The sequence below is a fragment of the Eubalaena glacialis genome, chromosome 3, assembly GCF_028564815.1.
Source record: "Eubalaena glacialis isolate mEubGla1 chromosome 3, mEubGla1.1.hap2.+ XY, whole genome shotgun sequence".
Taxonomy (NCBI): domain Eukaryota; kingdom Metazoa; phylum Chordata; class Mammalia; order Artiodactyla; family Balaenidae; genus Eubalaena; species Eubalaena glacialis.
Genome location: NC_083718.1, coordinates 114,543,743 through 114,555,842, shown reverse-complemented (window position 1 = coordinate 114,555,842; position 12,100 = coordinate 114,543,743). Strand labels below are relative to the sequence as shown.

The window sequence follows — 12,100 nt, the reverse complement described above, 5'->3', positions numbered from 1 at the left end:
ACAGTGAGAACATTCCACTACAGAAAATCATCAAATCACAAAGGAAAAGAGCAAGAGGAGAAGAAAGGAGCAACAGAACTACAAAACATCAGAAAACAATAAAATGACAATAAGTCCAACCTATCAATAAATACTTTAAATGTAAATGGACTAAATTTTCTAATCAAAAGTCATAAAGTGGCTGAATGGATTTAAAAAAACAGGACTAAATTATTTGCTGCCTATAAGAGACTCATTTCAGCTTTAAAGACACACAAAGAAATAAAGGGATGGAAAAAGATATTCTATACAAGTGGAAATCAGCAGAAGGTAGAGGTAGCTCTACTTACATCAGACAAAATAGACTTGAAGCCAAAAACTGTAATAAGAGACAAAGAGGTCATTATATAATGATAAAGGGGTCAATTCATTGGGAGGATACAGCAACTGTAAATACTTATGCACCCAACACTGGAGCACCTAAACATATAAAACAAATATTAACAGATCTGAACAGAGAAACAGACAGCAATACAATAATAGTAGGGGGCTTCAAGACGCCACTTTCAATAATGGATAGATCATCCAGAAAGAAAATCAATAAGGAAACATCAGACTTAAACTATACCTTACACCAGATGGCTCTAACAGATATACACAGAGCATTCCCTTCAGCAGCAACAGAATACACATTCTTCTTAAGTGCACATGGAACATTCTCCAGGAAATATCATATGTTAGGGCACAAAACAAGTCTTTTAAGTTTTAAAAGAAGAATGAAATAATATCAAGCACCTTTTCCAACCACAATAGCATGAAACTAAAAATCAATTAAAAGAAGAAAACTGTAAAATTCACAAATATATGGAGATTAAACAACATGCTCCTGAACAACTATTTGGGTCAAAGAAGAAATCAAAAGGGAAATCAAAAACATATCTTGAGACAAATGAAAATGGAAACACAACATACCAAAACTTTTGGGATGCAATAAAAAGCTGTTCTAAGAGGGAATTTTATAGTGATAAGTACCAAAATGAAGAAAAAAGAAATATCACAAATAAACAACCTAACTTTATACCTCAAGGGACTGGAAAAGGAGGAACAAAATAAGTCCACAGTTAGTAGAAGGAAGAAATAACAAAGATTGGAGCAGAAATAAATAAGAGACCAGAAAAACAATAGAAAAGATCAGTGAAACAATGAGCTGGGTCTTTTTGAAAAGATAAACAAAATTGACAAAACTTTAGCTAAGATAACTAAGAAAAAAAGTAGAGATGATTCAAATAAATAAAATCAGAAATGAAAGAGGAGAAAACACAACTGATAAGACAGAAATACTAAGGATCATAAGAGACTACTATGAACAATTATATGCCAAAAAGTAGATAATCTAGAAGAAAAGGAAAATTCCTAGAAACAAGAACCTATCAAGGCTGCATCATGAAGAATAGAAAATCTGAACAGATCAATTACTAGTAAGGAGATTGAATCAGTAATCAAAAATTTCCCAACAAAGTCCAGGACCAGATGGCTTTACTGGTGAATTTACCAAATATTTTAAAAGAATTAATACCAATCCTTCTCAAACTCTTCCAAAAACTAAAAGAGGAGGGAATGCTTCTAAACTCATTTTATGAGGCCAGCATTCCACTGATACCAAAGCCAGATAAGAACACCATAAGAAAAGAAAATTACAGGACAATATCCCTAATAAACATAGATGCAAAAACTTCAACAAAATATTATGAAACTGAATTCAACAGTACATTAAAAGGATCATACACCATGATCAAATGGAATTTATTCCTGGGATTTAGGATGGTTCAACATCCACAAATCAATCAATGTGATATACCGCTTTAACAAAGCAAAGAATAAATATCATATCATCTCAATAGATGAGGAAAAAGCATAGGACAAAATACAGCATCTTTTCATGATAAAAACTCTCAAGAAACTGGGTACAGAAGGAATACACTTCAACATAATAAAGGCTGTATATAACAAGCTCACATCTAACATTCATACCCAATTATGAAAAACTGAGTTTTTCCTCTGAGGTCAGCAACAAGACAAGGATGTCCATTCTTGCCACTTTTATTTAGCATAGTATTAGATATCCTAGACACGGCAATCAGACAAAAAAAGAAAAGGAATCCAAATTGGAAACGAAGAAGTATAACTGTTTCTATTTGCAGGCGACAAGAAACTATATATAGAAAACCCAAGACTCCACACACACAGACCAAAAACAAAACAAAACAAATAAACAAATTTAAACATCTGTTACAACTAATAAACAAATTTAGCTAAGATGCAGAATACAAAATCTATATACAAAAATCAGTTGTATTTCTATACACTAACAATGAAATATAAGAAAAATGAAGCAAATAATCTCATTAACAACAGCATCAAAAAGAATAAATACTGAGGAATAAATTTAACCAAGGATGTAAAAGATCTGTAAACTGAAAACTATAAGACATTGATGAAAGAAATTGAAGACACAAATAAATGGAAAGATATTTCATATTCATGGATTCAAAGGATTAATATTGCTGAATGTCCACAGTACCCTAAATGATCTACAAATTCAATGCAATCCCTATCCAAACTCCAATTGCATTCTTCACAGAAATAGAAAAAACAATCCTAAAAATCGTATGAAACCACACACACACACACACACACACACACACACACACACACACACACAAAAAAACCAGCTAAAGCAATACTAAGAAAGAAGAACAAAGCTGGAGGTAACACACGTCTTGATTTCAAACTATATTACAAAGCTATGGTAATCAAAGCAGTATGGTACTGACATTAAAAACAGACACATAGATCAATGGAACAAAATATCCAGCCCAGAAATAAACCCATGCACATATGGTCAATTAATTTTCAACAAAGGAGTCAAGAACTGGGAAAGCATAATCATTTCAATAAATGGTGATGGGAAAACTGTATATCCACATGCAAAAGAATGAAACTGGACCCCTATCTCACACCATACACAAAAATAAACTCAAAATGGATTAAAGACTTAAACATAAGACTTGAAATCATAAAAGTCCTAGAGGAAAACAAAGAGGAAATGCTTCTTGACACTGGTCTTAGCAATGATGTTTTGGATTTGAAACCAAAAGCGAAGGCAACAAATGCAAAAATAAAGAAGTACGACTACGTCAAACTAAAAAGCTTTTGCACTGCAGAAGAAACCATCAACAAAATGAAAAGGCAACCTATGGAATGGGAGAAAATATTTGCAAACCAAACATCCAATAAGGCGTTAATATCCAAAATATACAAGGCACTTATAAAACTCAAAAAACAAATAACCCAGTTTAAAAATAGGCAAAGGACTTGAATAGACATTTTCCCAAAGAAGACATACAAATGGCTAACAGCACATGAAAAGGCGCTTATCATCAGTAATCATTAGGGAAATGCCAATCTAAACCACAGTGAGTTGGCACCTAACACCTGTTAGAATGGCTATAATCAAAAAGATAAGAGATAAATGCTGGCAAGGATATGGATGAACGGAACCCTTTTACACTACTGGTAAGGATATAAACTGGTGCAGTCCTTATGGAAAACATTACAGAGTGTCCTCAAAAAATTAAAAATAGAAGTATCACATGGTCCAGCAATCCCTGGGTTATACCCAAGGGAAACAAAATCAGTATCTCAAAGAAATATCTGTATAGCCACGTTCATTTCAGCATTACTCACAGTAGCCAAAGTATGGAAACAACATAACCATTAAGAAATGAATGGATAAAGAAAATATGTACACAACAGAATATTATTCAGCCTTTAGAAAGAAGGAAATTATGCCTTTTGTGACAACATGGATGAAACTGGAGGGCATTATACAAAGTGAATTAAGCCAGACAGAGAAAGACAGATCCTGCATGATATCACTTATAAGTGGAATCTTAAAAAAAAAAAAAGTCAAACATAAAAATAGTACAATGAATGGTGGTTGCCAGGGGCTGGGGGTATGGGAGAAACAGAGGCTGGTAAAAGAGTACAAACTTTCAGCTATAAGATGCATAAGATCTGAGGATCTAATGTATAAAATGGTGAGTAGAGTTGAAAATACTGTATTGTATAATTGAAATTTGCTAAGAGAGTTAACTTGTTAAGTGTTCTCATCCAAAAAACAAAAAAAAAAGGTAAATATGTGAGGTGATGGATGTGTTAACTAACTCGATGGTGGGAACATTTTGTAATGTATACATTTATCAAACTATCATATTGAACACTTTAAATGTATTATAATTTTATTTGTCAATTATACCTCAATAAAGCTGGGGTGGGGGAGGAATTGAAATTATTCCAGTCCCCAGTCACCTTCCATATTCTGAAAAGAACTTGTAAAGTCCTTATGGAGAAACAAGGTTATATAAGCGTTATACTTTGACAATTAGATCTGATAGAAGAGATGCAAATACATATGTAAAAGTATATCAGAACTAAGAATGTAGTTTATCTTTTCCAGAGTGGTATTTTTTTCTTATTCATCTTGATGAGGCCATTTGATATTCATCTCTTCTTTAAAATTCCAAATTTCATTTTTTAACTGTTGATTATGTTTCATTAGCTGATGTGTGTTGCTGCTGGTCACCTAATCCTGAATTCCTTTGTTTTTGGTAATTTCGTTGTGCTAAGTGGTGGATTTAATTGCAATTATCAGCATACTGGCTCAACAAGGACTTACATCGTCCTTCCTCTAAGAAAGCTCAAAAATATTAATAGATATAAAGAATAAACTGTCCCCTCTCCAAGTTAAGAGTCTATTGCCAGTTTGGGAGATATTTGTACTTGCATGGATTCTTATTAGTCTGAGTCACATTTGTCAACTACATTTATGAAACACTGTGCAGAATACTAGACTCAGAAAGCTGCAGGAAGTTGTAAATAAAGAAGAAAATGAGTTCCTGCAACTGAGGCTGTTACAATCAATTAGGAGATATAAAACAGATAATATATCTGAGAACACAAATACATAGTTATTTAAGCAATTATATTTTTATGAAGATATTAAAAAATTGATGGATTGTGGTAAGTGATCCTGATAAAAGTTAAATCAGAGCATATTACTTCTCTGCTCAAATTCCTCCATTTCTCTCAAAGTATATGGCCACAAGGCCCTACATAATCTTGCCTCCCCACTCCACCTTTGTGTTTCTGACCTCATGTCCTACTACTCTTGCTTCTGACTCATTTCCTCTGGCTTTATTGGACTCTTTTATGTTTTTCAAAAACATCAGCCATGTTTTTGCTGTAAAGCCTTCCCTCTGCCTAGATTGTTCTTCCCTCCATATTTCCTTGGCTCTTTCACTTCCTTCATGTGCTTACATCTCAACTTCTAAAGAAAACGTACCCTAATTACTCTATTTAATTCTAATCCTGAGCCCCCATTCCAGCATTCCCAATTTAATCTCCTTTACTCTGCCCCACTTTTTTCTTTTTTCATATTACTCATCACCTTCTAAAATACTATATGACTTATTTATATATTGTTACAATTGTTCTGATCTATCCTCTTCCCCACCCCCATCCCAAGAATGTTAACTTCTCAAGGGCAAGAATTCATTGTCTGTTTTACTAACTGACATATCCCAAATGCCTGGCACACATTAAGAACTCAATTAATACAGGTTTGCATTTATTAAATCAAGCAGATAATTTATAAACCTTCATTTTACTTTCAATTGTGCACTGTGTCAGAATACTCATTCCAAATCAAAAATGTAATACTGAGTTTGTCAATCCATCAGTTTTTGAACAAATCTCATTTTTCCTTCAAAATATATCTCTTCCTTTAAAATATTTATTTGTAACAAGCCCACAAGTGGGTCATCATGCTCGTTTTTCTCTCATCAGGTAATTCCACATCAATTTACACGCACAAAAATGAACCTATGATTCAGAGTAGATGTAAAATCAGTTTCTAGCTCATGAAAAAACTCAGCTACTAAGTATACCATTTATCATCATTATCAACACTTGATATCAAATTTTTCCTTTTGTCCAACAAATTCTCAGCAGTCTCACTGCAATTACATGTTATAACGGGATGCGGGGCGGGAGGAGCGGAATGTCTGCAGAACTGAAAATGACAACAGTACTGTAGCAGGATCAATCTGACCAAACTTCTATTGTCCTGAGGATTCAAATATAGTAAAATATTGTAAAATAATCAGAAAATAAGCCCAAGTAATCCCCAAACTCTCAAATTATCATAACTAGCATTGTCTTCCACTGTAAATAATACACTTGGAAACAATAAAGTGCAGCAAGTTCAGCAAGTTTGACAGCAAATGAACTTTTTGGACAATAAATCAATGGACACAAGAGTAGGCAGTAGTCTAGCTAACAAAGAGACCTAAACAACAGAACCACTTCAGCTATGCTAAGATAGCAAGAAAATCTTTAAAACTCTTCAAAAATTAGTCATATTATGGCAAGTTCAGGTATGGGATAAGAATTTCCCATCATACAGATAATGAAACTACCTTTAACTGTTTACTGCTAACCTATTTCCTACATTCCCACACTATTTAGATCACCAGAGAGAAGGAAGTGCAACAAGACTGAGACACCATGATGAAGAGGAGCACTAATGGCTGGCCATTTCTGACATTATTATATCATATATAACCCTTTTATTGTCCCCTCCTCCCATTCTAATTCAGTTCAGTTATATGCACTGGAGACAATTTTTCACAAGTGGTCAAGCAAACATTTTCTAACTATACTTCAGAATTCTCAGTCCCCAGAGTACCCAGGATTAGAATCACTCATCCCTAGATTTCTCTAGCTCAATGGCCCCATATCTGGAATTCACTGTTTTGTCAACTAGATCATAACTTTTGTGGATTCTAGAGCCTTCCCCAGCTTTGAGTCACTAATTCCATAATCCTAAAGCATGGCTTAGGTAATGTAACTTGACCTGCTCAAAAATATTGCATGGTTTCTCTTCATGGCTTAGTAAATATATTAAAAATAAAAACTTCTTGGTATTCATGGCATTAAATGATCTAATCCTAAAATACCTATCCATCATTATTTCCTCCTACTCCTTTTTTTTTAAAAAAATACAATTCCTTTTTACTGCATTTTTTAAAAATTTATTTATTTTATTTTATTTACTTTTTTGGCTGCGTTGGGTCTTCCTTGCTGTGCATGGGCTTCCTCTAGTTGCGGCAAGTGGGGGCTACTTTTCATTGTGCTGTGCAGGTTTCTCATTATGATGGCTTCTCTTGTTGCAGAGCACGGGCTCTAGGCATGCAGGCTTCAGTAGTTGTGGCACACAGGCTCAGTAGTTGTGGCTTATGGGCCCTAGAGTGCAGGCTCAGTAGTTGTGGCACACGGGCTTAGCTGCTCCGCGGCATGTAGGATCTTCCCAGACCAGGGCTTGAACTTGTGTCCCCTGCATTGGCAGGCAGATTCTTAACCACTGCGCCACCAGGGAAGTCCCCCTACTACTCCTTTAATCATGACTTTTTTCACCCAAACTGGAATGCTTGTTCTTTCCAAACATATTCCATACTTTCTTACCCTTGCCCTTGCTCATGGCTACTCTTTTGCCAGAACAACTTCTCCTCTTTATATGGCTTTCAATGAATTTGGAGATAAGAAGATACACAAGGCTTGGTCCTTGCCTTCAAGGAGTTCATAGGTCATAGGGAAATAGTTACAGAAACAGCTGATGAATTATAATAAAATAGAATAAGTATACTGCTACAGACATACACAAAGTATCAAAGAAGCAAAGAGAATGTTACCTCCAGAACACACATATATACTCAAAATAATTACGTTGGAAATACCCAGACATGTAAATAGGTATAATCTGCAAATCAGGTTCTTTCAAAAATTACTAGATTTGTAAAAATGTCCCCAGTCCATAGAATATCCCATTCTCAGTCATTTCCCCTACCCATGTTTATACCAATACGCTGTCCTTACACAAAATATAGGAAATTATCTGTATCAATTTGTAAGTAAATATGCTCACAGTTCATTCAGTAATACAAATCTCATATCTGTACTTGTCACAGACTGGTAACAAACAGTTCACAACTGGTACCAGTCCACAGACCACACTTTCAGTAGCACTAACTATCACACATATTGGGACTCTTACATGACCCAAAAGATTCACTTTTCCCTCTTCTTCTTTGTCAACCAAAACAAACAAACAGAAACACAATGAAACAAAATGTTTTAAAATTATGACTTCAAATATAATGTTGCTGTAGTAAAATAATTTAAAGGATACGGATTTCTGTGACAGCCTTCAAGGAATTGAAACCATTTTCTGTTAGCCCTAAAAAAAAAATCCTACATACTTATGCATATTTTTAACCTTTTCCATAAAAGCTACTTCAATAAAATTTGTATAACTTTTTATTGAGAGCACAGTTAAAACAATATTAGATCACAGTTAAAAAACACAATGCAATATAGTAAAGAAATTGTACATAGAGAGACAGCCTACTCAAATTTTTGTATTCTTACCTATGCTAAGAAATACAGACTAGACTGTACTTTTAGAAAACCAACTGAAAAAGCAAGGAATTACCTTGAACTTCATGAGGCTGGGAGGCAACTGAAAAAGATGGTCCTTTGATTATGTCTTCTCTGATTTCAGAAGCAGAAAAAGTATCACTGGCTCTAAACATATTAATGTCTGAATATTGAGGTTTCTGCTTACTATTGCTATACTTCCATGATTTCCCTTTGCTCATTTCCATTTGGACAATTTTCACTGAGCCAATATGAGAGTCCAAGTTTACTCTGTCATTGGAATAAGCACTCCCATGTATATTGTCAGATATTTTAAATAATCTGCAAAAAAAAATATTTGCATTTGTAATAGTTACTTAGAATGTGAAAAACTAGCATAAAATTGGTCCCTTTAAAAATACCTACAGATTTTGGTTTATTAGAATACAAAAGCTAATCATTCTCCTGAAGTACAATTTGCTAAATTTACCACTGAATTATTTCTTTTCACTTTCCTAACACTCAGATAAATCCATCTGCGGTAGCCAGCCTCTGAGATAGTTCCAATGATCCTTGTTTCCTGGTGCTCAACCCCTTTATTAGTCACCTTCCTTGAATCAGGACTGGCCTATGAGACTAGCAGAGTACTGTGGAAGGACAAGCGTGTGACATCTAAGGCTAGGTCATAAAAGATTGTCACTTCCACATGGTCTCTTGGATCACTCACTCTAAAGGGAGCTAGCCACTATATCATGAGACCACTGAAGCAACCCTATAGAGAGGCCCATGTGGACAAGTACTGAGACTTCTTGTCAGTATCCAGCACCAACTTTCCAAACACTGTTCAATAATCATTTTAGTGTAAGAAATAGTTCTTTGTAAAGTTCTAGAAAACAAAGAAAGGCCATCTTATGATTGTAATTTACTATATTTGACTGATTCAAAGACAATCCATCAAAGTAATTTGTTCACAATAGCCCTAAGGGAAGAAGCGACCAATAGGGTTCCTAATACAACACTAGCACCTTATAGAATAAGTAAAAGGGTGATGGCAGGTTATCAGTCTTACAGAATTCTGTAAGGAATGACACCCAAATAAGTACTGTACAAATACAGAATACTTTCTAAATTATTTTGACTATTAATCTTAATGACAGGTTTTTGTATGAGAAAGACCAATCTTTCAAAAAACTAGAGAAAGAAATGTATTTTAGAACAAACTGTGGAGTTGCACCCTCCAATGCCAGCAGTTCTATTTTTGAAGACAGAAAATTCAAAAGCAGATGGTTAGTCTTAGATAATAGAATCCCATTATGAAATGGTATTGAAGACAAGGAAAACACTTATGCCACAAGATGACTCCTTGCTACATGCTGTGATATCAGTTAAAAGCATAGACTTTGGAATCAGACAAACCTGGATATAAATCCAAAGCTCCTCCACTTTCTAGCTGCATGACTTTAGAGTTTGAAATAGGTTTTTCAAACCATAAAAATATTATCCACATACTAGTTATCTAAATTCTCTGAACCTCAGATTCTTCCTAGGTCCTCTGGAACTCCCACTCCACACTCTCCATATCCTCAGCTTCTTTACTGAATTTTATATTTACTTCCTGGTCTTAACAAAAATATTTATTTGCCCTGGAAAACTCTTGCTCCTTAAAAAACTCTTAAGTGGAAAAAACTGTCAACTCTCCCACATCCAATGTATTGATGGTTGAGAGTCTTCTTCTCCACCCCAAATCTACATCATTACTTTTCCACTCTCTCACAAAAGTATCTGTGCTGTCTAGCTATACCACCTTGTAACCCTCCTCATGGCATGTATCATATATCAACCTCTGGTCACTTTAGAATCTTTTCCTCTCAATCCCAAACGCCATCATCTGGGTTACTTCAACATTCATGTAGACAACCCATTCAAAATCCTACCCTCTCAGTTTCTTAGGCTTTTATCTTCAGTGGCTTTCTCCCTCACATGATCTCAGTCACCTACTCTCTCACCTTAGACATTATCATTATCCAGAACTGCTCCTCGTTTCAAATCAATGATTCCGACATATCATTCTCTGAACACAATCTCTTATCCTTTTAGCTTGTTTGCTCAAGGTACCAATGAGGTCAAAGAACAAAATTACTATAATTAATCTCCTTATTTTTTCCCAAACCATCTTCCCCTTCATTTTTCTCACATACCTTTAATGAATTTAATACCATGACCTACCTTTTTGACCACTCTCTTACCAATATTCTAAACTCCTCTTCCCCTTTAGCCTTTTATCAACTATCTTACAAATCTGCAATTCTAGATGAATCTGTCTATTGTTTTTTATAATTGCAGCCGGGTGGTGGAACACTACTGGAAAAAGTACAACTGTTAGGTAGATGAGTTATATTAAAATTCAAAGTCATCATTAGCAAGACTGAAGAAACAAAATCAAAATACAAAAATCAACTGTATTTCTATACACTTTCAATGGACAATCTGAAATTCCATTTAAAATAACATCAAAAAGAATAAAGTCCTTATGAGTAAATTTAACAAAATAAGTATAAGACTTGTCCACAGAAAACCACAAAACATCTTGGAAAGAAATTAAAGAAAACCTAAATAAATGGAAAGATATCTCAGTTCATAGATTGGAAGATTTAATGATATTAAGATAGCAATAGTCATCAGGTTACCTACAGATTCGATACAATCCTTATCAAAATCCCAGCTGGCTTCTCTGCAGAAATTGACCAGCTTATCCTAAAATTCATATGAAAATGCAAATAAATCAGAATAGTAAAAACATCTTGAAAAAAAAGGAACAAAGTTGGAGGACTCACACTTCCTGATGTAAAACTTTACTATCAATACAAAGCTACAGCAATCAAGAAAATGTAGGATATGCCATTGTGAAAAATATCCTTATGCCAGGCATAATGACAGACATACAGATCAATAGAATAGAATTGAGAGCATGGAAAAAAACCTTTATGTGGTATAAAAGAAAATATATGTTTGGTTTTTGTTCCCAGTTCCCGGCACAGAGGTCCTGAAACGTTTGGAATTCCCTGCTTGATAGAAGTGATAGAAGCATCTTTTGTTACTCATAATAAGCCCCTTTCAATCATACCTGAGTTTATGCTAATGAGGTGACTCTTGTAGGGCCCCTAGACGGTTTCAGGATGGGGACCGATCACCAGAAAGAACTAAACTTGATTAGAGGGTTGAGATTTTCAGCTCCACTCCCAACATCCAAGGAGGGGAGAAAGGCTGGAGATTGAGTTCAATCACCAATGGCCAATGATTTAATCAATCATGCTTATGTAATGAAACCTCCATGAATGAAAAATTCTTAAATGACAGGGGGTTCGGAGAGCTTCTAGATTGGTAACACATCAAGGTGCTGAGAGAGTGACACACTCAGAGAGGGTATGGAAGCTCTGCACACTCTTCCTCTCCATACCTTGCCTTATGCATCTCCTCCATTTGGCTGTTCCTAAGTTGTATCCTTTATAATGAACTGGTAAACATAAGTAAAGCATTTTTCTAATTCTGTGAGTAATTCTAGCAAATTATTACACCTAATGTCGGG

General features: G+C 34.7%; 1 protein-coding gene across 1 annotated transcript in view; it reads right to left on the bottom strand.

The window, feature by feature from the left end:
* The window catches only part of HFM1 (helicase for meiosis 1), a 136,047-nt gene that overhangs the window by 106,278 nt on the left and 17,669 nt on the right, over positions 1-12,100 (bottom strand). Inside the window, exons 6-7 of the mRNA XM_061186326.1 lie at positions 8,591-8,856; positions 8,288-8,335 (exon numbers count right to left, since the gene is read on the bottom strand). Coding sequence (XP_061042309.1) covers positions 8,288-8,335; positions 8,591-8,856 — 314 coding nt within the window. The remainder of the gene's footprint in view (positions 1-8,287; positions 8,336-8,590; positions 8,857-12,100) is intronic.